General features: G+C 43.2%; 1 protein-coding gene across 3 annotated transcripts in view; it reads left to right on the top strand.

Annotated features, from left to right (window-relative positions):
* Positions 1-13393: 13393 nt before the first annotated feature.
* The window catches only part of SH3RF2 (SH3 domain containing ring finger 2), a 143757-nt gene continuing 134841 nt past the window's right edge, over positions 13394-22309 (top strand). For 2 of the 3 annotated variants that reach the window (XM_032627944.1, XM_032627945.1), the window contains exons 1-2: positions 13394-13522; positions 14645-15124. In XM_032627944.1, coding sequence (XP_032483835.1) covers positions 14747-15124 — 378 coding nt within the window. In that variant the 5' untranslated portion in view covers positions 13394-13522; positions 14645-14746. The remainder of the gene's footprint in view (positions 13523-14644; positions 15125-22309) is intronic. The other variant, XM_032627946.1, reaches the window with a different exon arrangement.

The following is a 22309-nucleotide window of genomic DNA, read 5'->3' as shown; positions in this document are numbered from 1 at the left end:
TCCTTTTAAAATAAATTTATTTTAACAAAAAAGTGATTTTATTTTTAAAAATTAAAAAAAAAAAAGCAAAAAGATGGAATGCAAATAGCTGAGCTTAGTGATACATTGTGTTAGAGCATTTTGGTCAATAAAAAGCTGACCAGGGCTTCCCTGGTGGCACAGTAGTTAAGAGTCCGCCTGCCGATGCAGGGGACACGGGTTCGTGCCCCGGTCCGGGAAGTTCCCACATGCCGCTGAGCGGCTGGGCCCGTGAGCCATGGCCGCTGAGCCTGCGCATCCGGAGCCTGTGCTCCACAACGGGAGAGGCCACAACAGTAAGAGGCCCGCGTACCGCAAAAAAAAAAACAAAAAAAAACAGAACTGACCAGCCAAATGGCCCAGCATATTCTTCCTTGGGGTTGAGTTTGGGTGAGAGTGAGAATCACCTGGCTTCTGGTTCTCTTCTGGGATTTGCTTACAAAAATGAAATAGATGGACAGAATCCTACATCTATTAAGCACTTATTGGATGCATCGTTTCATAGACTCCCCAGAACAACCCAATGAGATAGATTTCATTAATAACTTCATTTTAAACATGAGGAATCCAAGGGACAGAGGACCTGGCAGGGCTAGGATTCAGACCAGGTGACTGCTGGTTCATACTGTTTCTCATTAAACTTAAAGACCATTAGTCAACTCTAGAAAATTTGGGATGACTCTTTATCCTTGCCAAGACTTTGGGTCACTGCGGGTCTGGTGCTTGCATAGGAATTCCCTAAAGTACATTCCTGACCTGATTAGACAGACATACTCCTGATTAGAAAGGAAATCTCACAGTTAACTTCATTATGGGCCTGCATCTTTCAGAGAAAGACAGAGGTTAAATAGCCATTCAACCCCTGCCGTTCTACTTTCCTACACATTTCCACTATTGGAAACGTGCCCACTTTTCTCCAATCATTCCTCTCCTTGAAGAGCTCCAAAGGTTTCCCAATATCATTAGAAAACCAAATCACAGAGACAAATTCAGCATCATGGAAACAGATAATATAGCTCGATTTAAATATTTAAAACCTATATCCAAATTTATACTAGGTACTAAGGACAGACAGCAAAGAATTACAAAGCATGGGCTCTGCCAACAAGAGTCCAGTGACAGTCAAGAGAGTCTTCATGACCTTTCAGTTATAATACCTTAGATTTCCAATGACCTGAACTCCTTTGATGGACTTATGGATTGGGTTATGAATGACTAAGCTGATGGCAAAGCTCCTGAGACCACCAAAGTGTTAAGAGCAGGTCAAATGAAAACAGCACACCTCTAACGTTATAATTCAAAAAAGTAAATAAATTTCATTGACAAAAATTGTCTGCGGGAGAGGCCTTCAAGATGGCGGAGGAGTAAGACGTAGAGATCACCTTCCTCCCCACAAATACATCAGAAATACATCAACATGTGGAACAACTCCAACAGAACACCTACTGAACACTGGCAGAAGACCTCAGACTTCCCAAAAGGCAAGAAACTCCCCCACATACCTGGGTAGGGCCAAAGAAAAAAGAAAAAACAGAGACAAAAGAATAGGGATGGGACTTGCACCTCTGGGAGGGAGCCGTGAAGGAGGGAAACTTTCCACATGCTAGGAAGCCCCTTCACTGGTGGAGACAGGGGGTGGCGAGGGTGAACTCTCAGAGCCACAGAGGAGAGCACAGCAACAGGGGTGCAGAGGGCAAAGCAGAGAGATTCCCACACAGAGGATCAGTGCCAGCCAGGACTCACCAGCCCGAGAGGCTTGTCTGCTCACCCGCTGGGGGGTGGGGGGCTGGGAGCTGAGGCTCTGGCTTCAGAGGTCATATCCCAGGAAGACGATGGGGGTTGGTTGCGTGAACACAGCCTGAAGGGGGCTAGTGCGCCACACCTAGCTGGGAGGGAGTCTGGGAAAAAGTCTGGACCTGCCTAAGAGGCAAGAGACCATTGTTTCGGGCTGCACAAGGACAGGGGATTCAGAGCACTGCCTAAATGAGCTCCAGAGACGGGTGCGAGCCACGGCTATAAGTGTGGACACCAGAGATGGGCATGAAATGCTATGGCTGCTGCTGCAGCCACCAAGAAGCCTGTGTGCGAGCACAGGTCACTATTCACACCTCGTCTCCCAGGAGCTTGTGCAGCCCACCACTGCCAGGGTCCCACGATCCAGGGACAACTTCCCCGGGAGAACACACGGCGTGCCTCAGGCTGTTGCAATGTCATGCTGGCCTCTGTCCCCTCAGGCTGGCCCCGCATTCCGTACCCCTCCCTCCCCACAGCCTGGGTGAGCCAGAGCCCCCTAATCAGCCGCTCCTTTAACCCCGTCCTGTCTGGGCAAAGAACAGATGCCAGAGGGTGACCTACATGCAGAGGTGGGGCCAAATCCAAAGCTGAACCCAAGGAGCTGTGCGAACAAAGAAGAGAAAGGGAAATCTCTCCCAGCAGCCTCAGGAGCAGCGGATTAAATCTCAACAATCAACTTGATGTACCCTGAATCTGTGGAATACCTGGATAGACAACGAATCATTCCAAAATTGAGGCAGTGGATGTTGGGAGCAACTGTAGACTTGGGGTTTGCTTTTGGCATCTAATTTGTTTCTGGTTTTATGTTTATCTTAGTTTAGTATTCAGAGTTTATTATCATTGGTAGATTTGTTTATTGATTTGGTTGCTCTCTTCCTTTTATATATATATATTTTTTTTTTTCCTTTTGCTCTTTTTGTGAGTGTGTATGTATATACTTCTTTGTGTGATTTTGTCTCTATAGCTTTGCTTTTTACCATTTGTCCTAACATTCTGTCTGTTTTTTGGATTTTTTTTCAGTATAGCGTTTAGAACTTGTTATCATTGGTGGATGCGTTTTTTGGTTTGGTTGCTCTCTTCTTTCTTTCTTTAATTACTTTTTAATTTTTAATAATTGTTAACTTTTTTATTTTAATTATTTTATTTTATTTTTCTTTCTTTCTTTATTTTTTTCTCCCTTTTATTCTGAGCCATATGGCTGACAGGGTCTTGGTGCTCCAGCTGGTTGTCAGGCCTGTGCCTCTAAGGTGAGAGAGCCGAGTTCAGGACATTGGTCCACTGGAGACCTCCCAGCCCCACATAATATCAAATGGTGAAAGCTCTCTCAGAGATCTCCATCTCAATGCAAAGACCCAGCTCCACTCAACGACCGGCAAGCTACATTGCTGGACACCCTTTGCCAAATAACTAGCAAGACAGGAACACAATGCCACCCATTAGCAAAGAGGCTGCCTAAAATCATAATAAGGTCACAGACACCCCAAAACACACCACCGGACGCGGACCTGCCCACCAGAAAGGCAAGATCCAGCCTCATCCACCAGAACACAGGCACCAGTCCCCTCTACCAGGAAGCCTACACAAACCACTGAACCAACCTTAGCCACTGGGGGTAGACACCAAAAACAACAGTAACTACGAACCTGCAACTTGTGAAAAGGAGACCCCAAACACAGTAAGTTATGCAAAATGAGAAGACAGAGAAACACACAGCAGATGAAGAAGCAAGGAAAACACCCACCAGACCTAACAAATGAAGAGGAAAAAGGCAGTGTACCTGAAACAGAATTCAGAGTAATAATAGTAAAGATGATCCAAAATCTTGGAAATAGAATGGAGAAAATACAAGAAACGTCTAACAAGGACCTAGAAGAGCTAAAGAGCAAACAAACAATGATGGACAACACAATAAATGAAATTTAAAATTCTCTAGAAGGAATCAACAGTAGAATAACTGAGGCAGAAGAACAGATAAGTTAGCTGCAAGATAAAATAGTGGAAATAACTACCACAGAGCAGAAAAGAAAAAAGAATGAAAAGAACTGAAGACAGTCTCAGAGACCTCTGGGACAACATTCAACGCATCAACATTCGAATTATAGGGGTCCCAGAAGAAGAAGAGAAAAAAAATGGACTGAGAAAATATTTAAAGAGGTTATAGTCAAAAACTTCCCTAATATGGGAAAGGAAATAGTCAATCATGTCCAGGAAGCACAGAGAGTTCCATACAGGATAAATCCAAGGAGAAACACACCAAGACACATATTATCAAACTATCAAAAATTAAATACAAAGAAAAAATATTAAAAGCAGCAAGGGAAAAGCAACAAATAATATACAAGGGAATCCCCATAAGGTTAACAGCTGATTTTTCAGCAGAAACTCTGGAAGACAAAAGGGAATGGCAGGACATATTTAAAGTGATGAAAGGGAAAAACCTACAACCAAGATTACTCTACCCAGCAAGGATCTCATTCAGGTCCAACAGAGAAATTAAACCTTTACAGACAAGCAAAAGCTAAGAGAATTCAGCATCACCAAACCAGCTTTACAATAAATGCTAAAGGAACTTCTCTAGGCAGGAAAGAGAAGAGACGGAAAACACCTACCATAACAAACCCAAAACAATTAATAAAATGGTAATAGGAACATACATATGGATAATTACCTTAAATGTAAATGGATAAAGTGCTCCAACCAAAAGACATAGACTGGCTGAATGGATACAAAAACAAGACTTGTATATATGCTGTCTACAAGAGACCCACTTCAGACCTAGGGACACATACAGACTGAAAGTGAGGGGAAGGAAAAAGATATTCCATGCAAATGGAAATCAAAAGAAAGCTAGAGTAGCAATTCTCACATCATACCAAAGAGACTTTAACATAAAGACTATTACAAGAGACAAAGAAAGACACTACATAATGATCAAGGGATCAATCCAAGATGAATATATAACAATTGTAAATATTTATGCACCCAACATAGGAGCACATCAATACATAAGGCAAATGCTAACAGCCATAGAAGGGGAAATCGACAGTAACACAATCATAGTAGGGGACTTTAACTCCTCACATTCACCAATGGACAGATCATCCAAAATGAAAATAAATAAGGAAACACAAGCTTTAAATGATACATTAAACAAGATGGACTGAATTGTATTTATAGGACATTCCACCCAAAAACAACAGAATACATTTGCTTCTCAAATTCTCATGGAACATTCTCCAGGATAGATCATATCTTGGGTCACAAATCAAGCATCAGTAAATTTAAGAAAATTGAAACCAAGTATCAAGTATCTTTTCCGACCACAACACCATGAGACTAGATATCAGTTACAGGAAAAAATCTGTAAAAAATACAAACACATAGAGGCTAAATAATACACTACTAAATAACCAAGAGATCACTGAAGAAATCAGAGAGGAACTCAAAAAACACCTAGAAACAAATGACAGTGAAAACATGATTAACCAAAACCTATGGGATGCAGCAAAAGCAGTTCTAAGACGGAAGTTTATAGTAATACAGTCCTATCTCAAGAAACAAGAAACACCTCAAATAAACAATCTAACCTTACACCCAAAGCAATTAGAGAAAGAAGAACAAAAATACCCCAAAGTTAGAAGAAGGAAAGAAATCAAAAACATCAGATCAGAAATAAATGAAAAAGAAATGAAAGAAACAATAGCAAAGATCAATAAAACTGAAATCTGGTTCTTTGAGTACATAAACAAAATTGATAAGCCATTAGCCAGACTCATCAAGAAAAAAAGGGAGAAGACTCAAATCAATAGAATTAGAAATGAAAAAGGAGAAATAACAACTGACATTGCAGAAATACAAAGAACCGTGAGAAATTCCTACAAGCAACTATATGCCAATAAAACGGACAACCTGGAAGAAATGGACAAATTCTTAGAAAAGTACAACCTTCCGAGAATGAACCAGGAAGAAGTAGAAAATATAAACAGACCAACCACAAGCACTGAAATTGAGACTATGATTAAAAATCTTCCAACAAACAAAAGCCCAGGACCAGATGGCTTCACAGGCGAATTCTATCAAACATTTAGAGAAGAGCTAACACCTATACTTCTCAAACTCTTAGAAAATATAGCAGAGGAAGGAACACTCCCAAACTCATTCTACAAGGCTACCATCACCCTGATACCAAAACCAGACAAGGATGTCACAAAGAAAGAAAACTACAGGCCAATATCACTGATGAATATAGATGCAAAAATCCTCAACAAAATACTAGCAAACAGAATCCAACAGCACATTAAAAGGATCATACACCATGGTCAAGTGGGGTTTATCCCAGGAATGCAAGTATTCTTCAATATACACAAATCAATCAATGTGATAAACCAAATTAACAAATTGAAGGAGAAAAACCATACGATCATCTCAATAGATGCAGAAAAAGCTTTCAAGAAAATTCAACATCCATTTATGATAAAAACCCTCCAGAAAGTAGGAATAGAGGGAATTTTTCTCAACATAATAATGGCCATATATGACAAACCCACAGCCAACATCGTCCTCAATGCTGAAAAATTGAAAACATTTCCACTAAAATCAGGAAGAAGATAAGGTTGCCCACTCTCACCACATTATTCAACATAGTTTTGGAAGTTTTAGCCACAGAAATGAGAGAAGAAAAAGAAATAAAAGGAATCTATATCAGAAAAGAAGAAATAAAGCTGTTACTCATTGCAGATGACAGGATACTACACATAGAGAATCCTAAAGATGCTACCAGAAAACTACTAGAGCTAATCAATAAATTTGGTAAAGTAGCAGGATACAAAATTAATGCACAGAAATCTCTTGCATTCCTATACACTAATGATGAAAAATCTGAAAGAGATATTAAGGAAACACTCCCACTTACCACTGCAATAAAAAGAATAAAATACCTAGGAATAAACCTACCTAAGGAGACAAAAGACCTGTATGCAGAAAACTATATGACATTGATGAAAGAAGTGAAAGATGATACCAACAGATTAGAGATATACCATGTTCTTAGATGGGAAGAATCAACACTGTGAAAATAACTATATTACCCAAAGCAATCTACAGATTCAATGCAATCCCTATCAAACTACCAAGGGCATTTTTCACAGAACTAAAACAAAAAATTTCACAATCTGTATGGAAATACAAAACACCCCAAATAGCCAAAGCAATCTTGAGAAAGAAAAATGGAGCTGGAGGAATCAGGCTCCCTGACTTCAGATTATACTACAAAGCTACAGTAATCAAGACAGCATGGTACTGGCAAAAAAACAGAAATATAGATCAATGGAACAGCGTAAAAATCCCAGAGATAAACCCAGACACATATGGTCACCTTATTTTTGATAAAGGAGGCGAGAGTAAAAATGGAGAAAAGATGGCCTCTTCAAGAAGTGGTGCTGGGAAAACTGGACAGCTACATGTAAAAGAATGAAATTAGAACACTCCCTAGCACTATACACAAAAACAAACTCAAAATGGATTAAAGACCTAAATGTAAGGCCAGACACTATCAAACTCTTAGAGGAAAACATAGGCAGAACACTCTATGACATAAATCACAGCAAGATCCTTTCTGACCCACCTCCCAGAGAAATGGAAATAAAAACAAAAATAAACAAATGGACCTAATGAAACTTAAAAGCTTTTTCACAGCAAAGGAACCCATAAACAAGTCGAAAAGACAACCCTCAGAATGGGAGAAAATATTTGCAAATGAAGCAACTGACAAAGGTTTAATCTCCAAAATTTACAAGCAGCTCATGCAGCTCAATATCAACAAAACAAACAACCCAATCCAAAAATGGGCAGAAGACCTAAATAGACATTTCTCCAAAGAAGATATACAGATTGCCAGCAAACACATGAAAGAATGCTCAACACCACTAATCATTAGAGAAATGCAAATCAAAACTACAATGAGGTATCACCTCACACCAGTCAGAATGGGCATCATGAAAAAATCTACAAAAAATAAATGCTAGAGAGGGTGTGGAGAAAAGGGAACACTCTTGCACTGTTGGTGGGAATGTAAATTGATACAGCCACTATGGAGAACAGTATGGAGGTTCCTTAGAAAACTAAAAATAGAACTACCATACGACCCAGAAATCCCACTACAGGGCATATACCCTGAGCAAACCACAATTCAAAGAGATTCATGTACCACAATGTTCGTTGCAGCTCTATTTACAATAGTCAGGACATGGAAGAAACCTAAGTGTCAATTGACAGATGAATGGATAAAGAAGATGTGGCACATATATAAAATGGAATATTACTCAGCCATAAAAAGAAATGAAATTGAGCTATTTGTAATGAGGAGAATGGACCTAGAGTCTGTCATACAGAGTGAAGTAAGTCAGAAAGAGAAACAAATACCATATATTTGTTTCTAACACATATATATGGAATTTAAGAAAAAAAAATGTCATGAAGTACCTAGGGGTAAGACAGGAATAAAGATGCAGACCTACTAGAGAATGGACTTGAGGATATGGAGAAGGGGAAGGGGAAGCTGTGACAAAGTGAGAGAGTGGCATGGACATATATACACTACCAAACTTAAAATAGATAGCTAGTGGGAAGCAGCCACATAGCACAGGGAGATCAGCTCGGTGCTTTGTGATCACCTAAAGGGGTGGAATAGGGAGGGTGGGAGGGAGGGAGATGCAAGAGGGAAGAGATATGGGAACATATGTATATGTATAACTGATTCACTTTGTTATAAAGCAGAAACTAACACACCATTGGAAAGCAATTATACTCCAATAGCGATGTAAAAAAAAAGAGTAAAACAAATACCATATGCTAACACATATATATGGAATCTAAAAAAAAATTTTAAATAATTGGTCATGAAGAACCTAGGGGCAGGACAGGAATAAAGACGCAGACGTAGGTCTTCCCTGGTGGCGCAGTGGTTGAGAGTCCGTGTGCCGATGCAGGGGACACGGGTTCGTGCCCCTGTCCGGAAAGATCCCACATGCCGCGGAGCGGCTGGGCCCGTGAGCCATGGCCACTGAGCCTGCGTGTCCGGAGCCTGTGCTCTGCAACGGGAGAGGCCACAGCAGTGAGAGGTCCGCGTACCGCAAAAAAAAAAAAAAGACTCAAACGTAGAGAATGGACTTCAGGACACAGTGAGGGGGAAGGGTAAGCTGGGACAAAGTGAGAGAGTGGAATTGACATATATACACACTATCAAATGTAAAATAGATAGCTAATGGCAAGTAGCTGCATAGCACAGGGAGATCAGCTCCGTGCTTTGTGACCACCTAGAGGATAGCATAGGAGGGTGGGAGGGAGACACAAGAAGGAGGAGATACGGGGATATGTGAATATGTATAGCTGAGTCACTTTGTTATAAAGTAGAAACTAACACACCATTTTAAAGCAATTATACTCCAATAAAGATGTTTAAAAAAATTGTCTGCATAGCTATTTTGTGATTTAATTTAAATTTGAGGGACTTCCTGGCAGTCCAGTGCTTAGGACTCTGTGCTCACTGCCAAAGGCCTGGGTTCAATCCCTGGTCAGGGAACTGAGATCCCACAAGCCACGTGGTGCTACCAAAAAAAAAAAAAAAAAAGAAAGAAACTATCTTAGCCTGAGACAAAGGCTTGCTGGCCTGAGGTAATTTATTTGGGGGCGAGGGTTAGGGATGAAAGAGTGTTACAGGGAATGAGGGAGAGATAACATAAGGACGCATTATTGTATTAGCCACCCAACGATGAGTGCAACTCGTCCCACAGAACCTTCTGAAAAGCCTTATGAAATCTCAGGACTGCCCACTCCAAAGGCTGAACGGAGGAAGAATTTATCCATAGATTCCTCATTACTGAAAGGTGGTCCACAGTTTTGGATCATGCACTTGTTACTGGAGAGCAAGTTCCCACGGGTGTCCCTATTGCAACATCAGAGAAGCTGACGACAGGAAGCAAGAGGTGCATGGCAGGGTCCCGACAGCGCCAGGTAGCATTCACCTGAATCTGGTGAAACTTCTTAGCATTAGAGGTGAGACTGAGAACATCCAAGTGGCATCCAAGAGGTCGCCAATATAAAGCCATTATCAGCAATATGATGTACATCTGCCCAGACACAGCTTTTTAAGAACACCATTCATTCATTCATTCATTCATTCATAAACCCATTCAACAAATATTTATTTTTATTTTTATTTTTTTTTTCAACAAACATTTATTAAGCATCAACCACATGCCGGTGACTATGTTAAGTACGAGGGATCCAGTAGTTTGTCTATCATAAGTGCTTTGCTCTCTTGGAACTAGCAGTCTATTTGGGGGAATCAGGCATTTAGTAAATTATTATAACAATTAGTGAATTACAATTGTGATAACTATCATGAAGCGTAGGATGATAAACTTTCTAGTCATGAGAATCAAGGAAGGCTTCCCTGAGGAAGTGGCATTTAAGCTAAAACTTGCAGAGGAAGAGGTGAAGAAAGTAAAGTAGGGGAGAATAACTAGAAAGCGTGTTGCAGGCAGAAGGAAGAACGTGAACAAATACCCCTTGGCAGAAAAACTTAAACTGTCCTGAGGAGAAAGAAAAGGCCAGGGGCACTGGAGTGTGTGAGTGAAGGGGAGAGGCGGGGGTAAGTTGGTGGCTGAGCAAGAGCCAGATCACGTCCGGCCTGATAGGTCAGAAAAAGGATTTGGATTTTATCCTAAGGTCAATGGGCATCTACCGAAGGATCTTGAACAGGGGAACAATTATAATCAGATTTGGGTTTTTGTTTTGTTTTGTTTTACATAAATCAAGATACACTTGGTAAATACAAGCAGCAGAAGCTCATAAATATCACACAGGTATTTAAAAAGAGCACCGTCTGTAATAGCTATGTAACTGTATAAAAACAAAGAGGAGTGTTGATGAGATGGGAGCAGTGGGCTGGTGGCCTGAGCCTGGAGTCTGGGAAGGCCTGCGTAGTCCACTTTTTCTGTGTTTTTGAGGACTACTTCTTGGTCTGATTTGACACCAGTTTGCATTTGGGTAAGCCACAATGAAATCCCCACTGAAAACTCTCCCCCTTCTTCAGAAGCTTCAAAAGAAAATTCCTCAAGTTTCCACTAAGACTAAGCTCATATGTGGGTGGTGGTAGGGACCACCTATAGGATGTGACTCAAAAGGTGCTAAAACACCACTCCTATTCAGTGTAAACTTTCTATTCCCTCTGCTAGTGTCTAAAATCCTACCATCACCATTCCATTCTGATGAATGTTCAACTGTCAAATATGGTAGCACTGGATCTATCCTGCCTTCCTGGGACGGAGCTGGTTTTTTGTGTTTTCTCAGGGATGGGAGGATTTGAAGCTTTTTGAGATCACTGGCCACACAGGGGCAGGGAGGGGCCATGAGACTGGGTAGGTTACAGAGAGTGAGAGTGAAAGGAGCTTGGGCTCGTTTGTAGTTAAAGGATGCATACATAATGTTGCATGTGTATCTTTACATAAACTTAGGCCAACATAGACGGGTATACTTATGGCATATACATGACTTTATAACATGGGAAGCAATAATGGTAAGGAACATAGGTCCCAGGATAGACCAACCTGGGTTCAGATCACAACCACTGTGACTCCAGGAAAGTTGTAGCACCTACCTTATAGGGTGGTTCGCAGGATTCAATGAGATAGTCTGTTTAAAGCCTTAGCACTGCTCTGAGGCATAAATGTTACGTTACTAAGATGATGAGTATGTTTGTCCTTGTGCAAACATGTGTGTGCCTGCACGTGTAGGTGCAGATGTGGGTATGTAAGGGAGACAGAGTATGTCTAAGAACAGGAGCAGGGGGACTTCCCTGGCCGTCCAGTGGTTAAGACTCTGCGCTTCCTGGTAGGGAACAAAGATCCAAAAAAAATACGAGAGAGGGGAAGAGGGAGAATGTTGGCCACCCCTGCAGGTGGAGTTCCCACTAGAGTGGCCCTTTCTGTGGGGTGAGGGGACTGAGGGACAGCTCACAGAGGAGACAGCTCAGCTTTACCAAGCGGGGACACCAAAGGGTCTGGAACTACAGGGCCTTCCTGATAAGCACAGAATCTAAAGTAGAAATTAGTTGAAGGAAACAGGCAACAGAGTGGGATGTGATGCTGAAGCTCAAAACACCCTACATAAAAGAGAGATGAAAGAAAAAAAAAAAGAATTGAAAGTGATCTCTGGAATTGACATGTATCCAAATTAGGCCCCTGTGCTTGGAGAACATACGACTTCATGTGCTCCATCCTAAAGCTCCCCGCTGTTTTGAGCCTCATGCATGTTTGCTTTTTCAGAACTGACACAGAAGAACTTTGAAAAGCCTGTAAACCACTGTGATCTGTTCTCAGACCTCTTGGTTCCCTCCTATGATTTTCCCATGGAGTTATATCTAAGTACTTTCTTCATGATAAGGAATTGTCATCCCTGTGTTTGAGAGAGAAGATACAGTAAAAGCAGAGCACCCAGTATCTAGTCCCAGTTCTGCCCCTAACTCACTGGGTAACGTCAAGGAATCTCTCAGTCTCTCTGGGCACAGCTGCCTCATCTGCCACGGAATTTGATTGGTCACTTTGGGTCATTATCTTTTGACTTCCTGCCATCCTAGATGAGGTTTAGCTCCCCTCAAACATCTCTCCTCCCCTTAAAGTTGTATCACCATATGACATGGTGGTTGAGAGCCCAGATCACCAGCCTCTTGCTAGCTGTGACTCCTAGGATGAGTTATTTAACCTCGAGTCTCCATTTCATTCTTTGTAAAACGAGGGTAAGAAGAGCATAGTGTATCATTGGGTGGCTAAAAAGATTAAATGAGTTAGTGCAGTTAAAGTATTTAAAACAGTGCTTGGCACAGATAAGGGCTACACTACTCTGGTGTTATGTAATAATAATAAGATCATTACTACTTTATTGGGTAACTTTGTAGTGTTAAAAGAAATATACTATTGATAAATCAAGAAATAGAAGTATAAGCATTATTTGGGGCTATAAAAGTCTCCAGTGGGTAGGGTAGGGGGGACCTGGGACATTGCTTTTCCTTTTTCTTTAAGCCCTCCTGTGCTTTGACTTTTCAAGGATGTGTCTAGACCACCACAGTATTGTTTTTTTAATTTCAAAAGATTGAGCAAAAAGATCACTCAAGTCCCTCTCAAATCTCACAATTCAAGGACTGACTGTGATTTTTAAGGAACAGTATTTTTTAGGTGCCCGGTTTATCTTTGGTATCATAGCTACCATTAATACGTTTGACGTTTTCAGGAAATCCTCATAAAAGGTTAAAATAAACACAATCACCGGGGCATGTTTATAACTGAGTGTGTTTCAGCGTCTGGGAAAGGAGCGAAAATGAGAAAGGTGAAAATATAAACTTTGTAAATATTTGGACTTATGAGCTAGCAAAATATTTTGCCCCCTGTAATCTTTTCCCAGAAATCGACTCAGTTGCACAAAGGAAGGATCAGTAGCAGTAAGCTCAGAGGAAAGCACCGCCGGCGCCCAGCGCTGAAAGCGTTAACAGGGCTGAGTAAAGCGATCCCCGAAGTGAGTAAGGCTCGAGTTGTAAAAGTTTGCAAAGCAGCGGCGGCAGCAGCTCCCAGGGAAATGGAAGCCGGTCGAGGGAGCCTGGCGGAGCGGAAACCGAGAACCGTGCTGAGCTGAACTCAGCCGGGATTACAAACTCAAGGTTAGTGGACCCCGCACACCTCCCCGCGCTGACATCTTTGGAGAGTTGTCTCAGGAAGGCCGGCGCCGGCTCCCAGCCTGGTGTGTCCTGTCTGCTTTATTCACCAGTGGGGCCGCCGGCTGTCGTGCCAAACCTCCCGCGAATGCGTTCGCCCAAGCCCTGGCGCTGTGAGGGCCGGCGACCTCTTCCCTGGAGACTCTCCTAAAGGGGAGACTTCTTTTCAGACATCCGAAAGGAAACTGTTTCTGGGACAAGGATGATTTTCAGAATACACACACACATAGGCGCACACACACACCTGTATACGCTGCTCTATCTTGGTTCTTGCAGGCTGTGACCACAATCCAGAATTCCTATCTGCTTCAGTTGAAACTGAGAACCATTGTCAAAGTAACAAAACAGGCTGTGCAACTTTATCATATGGGAGGGATATTGTCTCTGAGGCTAAGATAATCAAGGTGAGAAAAAAGAGAGAGGAAAGAAAGAAAACAAAAAAAAGAAACTTCCAAGCCACATGGCCTGGAGTTGACAAAAGAATTTTTGAAAATTAGTTTCTAGTAGAAATGTTTCTTGTACATTGCTAGAACAAAATAATGGGGGAAGATGTATTGTGAAGGAAAGAATTCTACAACTACATGAGATTCAGATACATTTATCTATGTAAACAGTTTGTTATAGCATGGTGCATAGCAGATAAACTTAAAAGAAGGGGGGAAAAAAAGAGTAAATGGCTTCAGAGAAATTGCATCCTGAGGGGCCTTTCATTTGAGACCCAGATGGACTGCCTGAGGGCTTTCACCCTTGGAGCCCTGGCTGAGAGAGCGGGGTGGCTTTGTCCCCTCAACAGGCCAGTTCTGTTTCCCCCTCTTGCCTTGCACACGGAGAGGCAATGAGTAAGTAGCCAGTGGCCGGCCGTGCTGACAGCTCCCTCACATCCACCAGCAGGCAGGAGTCGAGGCTTATACCTGCTAGCACTGAATCAGAATGAGTCATCTGAAACTTGGGTGCGGGAGCAAAGTCCTTGCGAACTGCCTTATGAGACGCTGGCTGGATGTAGGTGGGATACACCTCTCCGAGCACTCACAGTTTTTTCTTCTCTTCCTTTCTCCTTCAAACCGGCAGGCATCCGGACACTCTCAAGAGGCAGTCTCTGCCCCTTTGGCTCAGCTGACCTGACCATGTGGACTTAGCCCCTCTGGGTCAGGACTGGAGTTTTAAAATAAAATGGATGATGTGACATTACTTGATCTTCTGGAGTGCCCCGTGTGCCTCGAAAAGCTCGATGTCACCGCCAAAGTCCTCCCTTGCCAGCACACCTTCTGCAAACCATGTCTCCAGAGGATTTTCAAGACCCACAAAGAGCTGAGGTGCCCCGAATGCAGGACCCTGGTGTTTTGCAGCATCGAGGCGCTGCCGGCCAACCTGCTGCTCGTGCGCCTTCTGGATGGCGTGCGCTCGGGCCAGGGCTCAGGGGGAGGGGGGTCCCTCTGCAGGCCTGGCGTGCTGACCTCACAGGGCAGCAGGAAGAGCAAGACTCACCCCCGAGGTCTGCAGTGCAGCCCCTTCCAGCTGGTGCCTAACATCAGAATCCACATGGATGGGGTAAGAAAGATCTCATTTGTTCCTACTGTGTCCACTTGGAGGTTGGGTTTGCCTGCACCAGCAGTTGGGGCTTCTGTTCTTTTAGTTACATTTCAAAGACCCCCTGCGGAGGATTCCCTGGGGATAAGTTTCTGTGGGCGGTGATCGTTGTACTGAGACTTGGTGGAATCCTGAGTCTATCTGATCCACCCAGGAATGCTTAGATTGTTAAAGCTTCCCAGGTTCTCCCTGCTCCTCGTCCAGAAGGTGGTAGGACAAGGAACGCTTTCCTGATTATATTTTTGGTCTTACATTTCTGCTGTCCTGAGGCCAAACCAGGGCACGGGAAATGCACAGAGGATGGGAAAAAAGAAAAACAAATCTAACTGCTTGTTGCTTTTGAGATCTCAAAGAAATTTCCAAATGTCAGGTTTTGTTTGCATTTTACCCCATCCATCTTTCCATTCCCAGTCATAAAGCGCCATGATGACAATGCTCATTCATAATGGTTCAAAGTTATCAAGACACTTAACTGCCCAAATTTCCCGTGGGAAGGGAGCCTATATGTGGGTAGAGTGATTGACAGGAAAGGCTGGCTGTGAAGTACAATAGATGTGTATAGGAGCCCCGCAGGTGTGTCTTACTTTACAAAATGAATAAAACATACACAAAGTGCACATCAGAGGCTGCAATAAAAAAAAAAGAAGAGCCCCAGGAGAGCCCCGGGAGATCACCCAGTAATGTTTTTGGTGTTTGTAATGTGAATCGCTCTCTCCAGCCTTGTGGGCACATCCTCAGGACTTTATCTGACCTGGATATGGGAAGCTGGGTAAGGGGACATTTCAAGAGAAGGGCGTGGTCCTTGTGGCTCCAGGAGGATTATTTGCTGTCACCCTTGCAGTCAGTGTGTCCACGTGGACATGGCAAGCTGTGGCTTGGGTGGGTGGCATACTTAGAAAGTCTCAGCGGGATTCGGTGAAGTCCCACCTGAAGCAAGCTTTAACACGGGCAGCAGTCTCACGACTCCCTGCTGTGAAGAGCCGCAGAGGGTGGGAGGGTCTTCCCCGGATGCCTTCCCACTGAAGGAGAATAGCCTTGTGGTGTGCATTCAGAGCAAGTTTCTAAAGTATTCCTTCCAACAGCTCACCCCTCCTTGGGTTCCCTGCACCTTTAAGCCACCCATGCAGTAGGGGTGTATGGAAACATTCCAAAATGAGAGCGGGAAGAAGCAGGGCATTGGTGTGATTTCTTCACTGCGGACTTTTTCGTGTCATCGGGCCTGTGTGCGTGAACACATTCCCGAAGAAGGCTTGGCGCCCTTGTTTAAGGCTCCTTATTAGCCCTAGGTCTAGTCATCAATCAGAATCCACAGGCCTGGAAAAGGTGGGGTCAGGGTTGCGGAGCAAACTTTCTGAGGCAGGCTGTGTTTATAGAGCATTAGGTTCTATCTTGGGTCAGCAAATCTCCCTTTGAATTCCTAAGACCCAGCAACCTCTCCCCTCCCTTGCGCTGCAAAGTCTGACTTGCCTCCCTGCAGGGCAGAGTATCATCGATCACTCAGAGTGTCGGGGGACTGGGAGAAGGCAAGTCCCCTACCACCTTCGCATGTTCTTGTTCATGCTTTCATCTTTTTTCGATGTGGCTATGTTGCTAAGAAAAGGTAGCAACAGATGGATCCACAGCTACCTACTTTTTGAACCACAGAGGATTCCCAGGCCCCTCCCGGCATAGGGAGTTGTAGGAACTAGAGCTGGTCCAACGGAAGAGACAGCCAGTAAGATGCTGCGTGTCCCTGGAACTCTTTCACAAGGACTTGTCACTTCAGACCAAGGTGCCGGTGATGGGGTTGTGCCCATCCTCTGAGATGCACTGGAGTCCTACCATGAGGCTGAAATGGAGAACCAAGCCGTTGAGGGCTCCTGCTTTCAGGCAGGACCTGGTTTAGTGAAGACTCTCTACAAGAGAGCAGAGCTGGCAGCCAGCCCGCAACTGCCCCTGTTTCCTTCATCTCCTGAGCCTACCTTTCTCCAAGTGCCTCGTGTCATCCCTTTTGCCTCTCTCAATGGGGATATGAACAAACTATTCCTGGATGTAAATACGGCTGTAATTCTGCAACCTGTTCTACTTCCCCAAATACAGCTACCTTTCCTATAAGTGTGAAAGCGATCGCGTGTCCCTGGGTTCAAAGAATTGCGGATTATCTGGGAGGCCACACTGTTCTGAGAGGCGGAGTGATGGCCTTGCATCCTCAGTCAAACCCTCACCAACCTACTTGCCCTCTCAGCCTCAGTTTACCCAATCCAGTCAACACTTAGTAATACTTGCTACCCCTCTTCCTCCAGGATAGTGTAAAGATTATCTTACAACATACTCATAGCACCTTAGAAAACCTATGCCATGTAAATGCAAAGCATCTTCATTATCATTAATTTAAACCGGCTGTATGTCTTTGGGCAAGCCACTTAAGCTTGCTGGGTCTCAATTTAAAATTCTGTAAAGTGGGAAAATGTATTCTAAAAACAGAGAGCCACTGTGAGGCTTAACTAAAGAGTGTTTGCAAAGCACTTTGAGATCCTTAGATGAAAGGCATTAAGAAGGTCGTTATCATAGTAAGCATTATTATTGACTGTTTAGTGTACCCTGCCGTGCATGAGGCATTCTACAAAATACAGCAGGAGTGATAGCCCTTGCAGGAGAGTGTAATAGGTCTTATTATTGAACTTGAGTCTATGATGAGTCCAGGCCAGGATAATACTAAGTATCAAGTACTACCCTAACACGGCATAAATAACCTGTTGTCACAGGGTACCATTTTCTAAAACACCTCTTCCAAAGGACTCGATGTTAAGGTGGCACTCCCAAAGAGTTCATTTAACTTCCTGTCCAGCAGCTTTTTAAGCCCAAAGTCTGTTCTGCTCTCCTAAACTCATCAAAACCACAAGCTCATCAAGATGTTTCTGTTGGCTCAAAGAGGCCTGGTACTTTTTGTGCCAGCCAGTACACTAGGGTGGAACCAATAGTCACACTTCACGGTGCCAGCCCAAGAGACAAAAAAATAGTCCATTGTGCCTACCTGTCTAAAACCCTCCTAAGCCGATTGTGTAAAAAGAAAACTTGAGAAACGGCTGTAGGTTTCTACAGCACGCAATTATTTCAAACCAACAGGGGAGATCAACAGAATCCTGGAGGGCCCACGGCAGTGCAAATCCCACGGGCTCTTATTCCTTCCCGTACTGCAGGTGAGCCAGAGGAACTTTGCAAGACTTAGAGAAGATTATGGGCTTCTGTATAGCTGATCTCTCTTCCTCCTCTGTCTGTTATCCTTTAATAATATTTCTGAATTAGAACAGGCAAGAGGGGCTTCCCTGGTGGCACAGTGGTTAAGAATCCGCCTGCCAATGCAGGGGACATGGGTTTGAGCCCTGGTCCGGGAAGATCCCACATGCCATGGGGCAACTAAGCCCATGCGCCATGACTACTGAGCCTGTCCTCTAGAGCCCGCGAGCCACAACTACTGAGCCCATGTGCCACAACTACTGAAGCCCGTGTGCCTAGAGCCCATGCTCCACAACAAGCCGAGCCACCACAGTGAGAAGCCCACGCACCGCAACGAAGAGTAGCCCCCGCTCGCCACAACTAAAGGAAGCCCGCAGGCAGCAACGAAGACCCAATGCAGCCAAAAATAAATAAATAAATTTATTTAAGAAAAAAAAGGAAAAAGGCAAGAAAGCAGTGAAGATAAAATTTGCAAAGTTAGGTTTGAAAAATACCAGAATTCAAATCCTGATTCTGCCCCTTGATAGTTGTGTAATTTGGATGAATCACTTAAACCTCAGTGCCTCTAATCCCCCTTTTATAAACTAGAGATAACAGTAGTATCTACCTCAGAGCGTCAGTGGGGAGAAATAAATGAAACTGTTAATGTCAGTTAGCTCGTAGCACCGCAACTGGTTCCTATTACAAGCTCAATAAATATGAGCTGTTATTCTTATTAAAGCGACTCAAGACTTTCCAGTCTAAATTACACAACATCTCTCACCCCCTTGTTAATCGAGTGTCCTCCAGAGATGGTCCTGGGTACCCTGATTTTTGGTTTGCTTTGTGTGTCTCCAAAGGATCCGGGGCCATGATTCAGGTGTGTGATTTCTCCCAGCATGAGCTGACTTGGCAGCTCACTTCCAAGACCCTTTAGGAGCTAGGAGTTGATTCTAGGAGAAAACGTGCTACCCAGCCTCACTTCCCCAAATGGCAGGCTCAGCAGGACACCATACAAAGGGCAACAACCTGGTGCACCTCCGCAGCATCACCAGTTCCTCATTAAGGTCTAGCTTTCCTTTCCCCTGCACCTCTCTATCCCCAGTACAAACGTTGCCGCCCTGGGCCTTGCAGGGCCGGACTCTCTCCCTTCTTTGTTAAACAACATGCCAACCACACACATTCCTGTCTCACTTGCCCTGTCTCAGCAAGAACACACCTGCCACCTACAGCACACAGACCAGGTGGCCGTGTCCTAGAAACTTTTTCAGCTGGTGTTACAAGCAGCTGAGATGGCAAAATGAGGTCAGAAGGCACATGAGGGAATTGAGGCTGGGTAGAAACCAGAAGGCGCCCAGCCCCTTTTCCTGGGTTTCAGCTGCTGTGTCCTTCGGCAGAGCTGTGACACAGACGGTGGTTTCTGCTAAACTTACAATGGGACTAAAACCATCCCAAGCCCCTGAAAACAGCAGGCAGATGCCACTGGGTCAGCAAGGCCTGGATGCGGCAAGTGGAGGAAGACATAAAGGTAGGAGCTGAGGTTGAGAAGTCAGGAGACCCAGATGGTTCCCCAGATCCACCCACATATGCAAACCTTTTAAAAAACCACATGGCCCCAAACTGGCTTTGCTCCCAACCCTCTCTCCATGGACCTCCTTCCTAGTTATAGTTCCCTCCCTTTTACTGATTAGTGTTTAAGGATTGTGGTCAAATGGAGCTGGGTTTGTGCTGGGATTCAATTACTTGTGAGCTATGAGGCCTCAGGCAAGTCACTTAACCTCCCTGACCTGCAGTTTCCATATTTGTGTAATGGGGATAATAATGGCGTACATATATCAGAAGGCTATTGTGAGATTAAAATGAGATAATGTATGTGAAAAGCTTAGTATAGTATGGTACATAATAGACGCTAATAAATGTTAAATAACAAAATTAACAATAGAGGAGAAAGCTTGGGGCATTGGATTTGCACCCACACATAAACATGCAGAGACTTCTGTTTAAAAATTAAGCAAAGGAGATAGCAAAAGGACAGGGGCTTCACGAAAAGACAAAACTATAGTGATGAAAAATCGTGGTTTTCAGTGGTTACCAGGGGTTCTGGGTTGGGAGAGGATTATAAAGGGATAGCATGAGGGAATTTTATGGGATGAAGGGGCTGTCCTGTATCCTGTTTGTGGTGGCAGTTAAATAAATCTGTGTATGTGTTAACATTCATAGGAATATATACCAAGAGAAAAAGAAGTCAATTTCACTGTATGATGATGTTTAAAATAATATTTCTAAAAATGAAAGGGAGCCCTTATACATTTCTTTGAGTCTCTGCCTGATTTTTACTGGTCCCACTCTGATGTCCTTTCATCTCTGTGTGTACTGGGTCAAGGCTATTTCAGAGAAGGATTTTACCATCATTTAAACGATCAGGGTAGTTCCTGCAGGTGGGCTTCTCTCTGTTTTAGCAAACCATTCTATTACCTGCTTCAGTTTTCTCATCAGTTAGAGGTATCTGGCCAGTAGACAAACACAGCGGCTCGACCCCCAGTGGATGGCCCAGGCAGATGGCTGGGATAGAAGGTTCTCCTCACTCAACCTCAATTATCCAGCACATGCGCTGGGGCACGTCACCTAAGGGATCAGTCAACGCATATTTTGTGTCATTTTGTTGCCTCTTAGGTTGCCTTCCCATATGTCCCTTCATACTATAAAAAGATTATGGAATGAGGGAAAGTGCTGTTCAGCCCTTGACTCAAAGAGCACCCTCATCCATCCCATTCCAGGCACCATTACGTAGCTTTGGGCTTAGCTGGGCCCAGCCCACATACAGCTCTCTTCAATCTCATTATCTTCTCCCTTTCTTTCTTATCTTTAAATTCATGCTTATATGACAGACCTTCTGTACGCTATTAATGGATGTTCCATAAAGCTCCAGGGTCAAACAAACCTGGACTGAAACAGAGCCAAACATTTTTCCTTTGCCGCAGGACTTTTCGGCACTTGTAGCACGCTGATGAGCTGTGAATCTCTAAGTGGTAGATAATAAGAAGAAACGTTCCCCAAATTTCTGTAACAGTGATACTCCCCTCTCCCTCCTTTCATTAGTACCTTGAGTAGTGTTAACTGTCATGGAACAAATTTGGGGAAATGCTGTCTCATACTAATGCAGAGGTAGTTAAGCCCCCAGAGGGAACCTTTATTGTGGTTAGAGACTGTTGACTCCAAGAAGAGTTTTAGGCAAGCTCTTGTCATTAGAAGATATTTTTGGAAAACTGTTTGAAACTCACTATCGCCACCTTCTGCAGTATTTATTTAGCTTCTGTCAGTAGTCAGCTATAGGTACGCTGGGAACCCACACAGCAAAGTAAAGATTCTACCTTCCCAGTGCTTACCGTCTAATGGTAAAACCAACTAGTTAGATACATGTGTCTAAGCATACATACATAAATATATATGTGAATATATGTGTGTGTATATATATATATATATATATATATATATATATAACATATCCCTGATTTAAAGATATTATCTATTGTAAGATATATTATTTAGTTATAGCTCTTAAGGGAAAAGAAGCATTACCATGTTAGATGTTCACTGTAAGATACATCCAATTTTAGAAATGTTAAGACATGAAAAAAGGAATGTCTTACTGAAGAGTACATATTGTGTGATTCCATTTATATAAAATTCTAGAAATGGCAAAACTATAAACTATAGTGATTTTTTGGGTAATGCAAATGTTTTATGTGGTGGATATAGGTTTGTCTAAATTCATCAAACTGTACATTTTTAAAAAGCTCATTTTTGGTATGTAAATTATAACCCAGTAAAGTGATTAAGACAGAGAAGCCTTAGACACAAAAGATGATGGTTTATGAAAATGTCAGGCGAGGACGTGGTTCAGTTTAAGGGAAATGAAGTTTGGCCAATAAAAAGAAACTTCCTACAAAA

The sequence above is a fragment of the Phocoena sinus genome, chromosome 3 (genome assembly GCF_008692025.1).
Source record: "Phocoena sinus isolate mPhoSin1 chromosome 3, mPhoSin1.pri, whole genome shotgun sequence".
Taxonomy (NCBI): Eukaryota; Metazoa; Chordata; class Mammalia; order Artiodactyla; family Phocoenidae; genus Phocoena; species Phocoena sinus.
The sequence above is the reverse complement of the archived record's forward strand: the minus strand, read 5'-3'. Positions and strand labels throughout refer to the sequence as shown.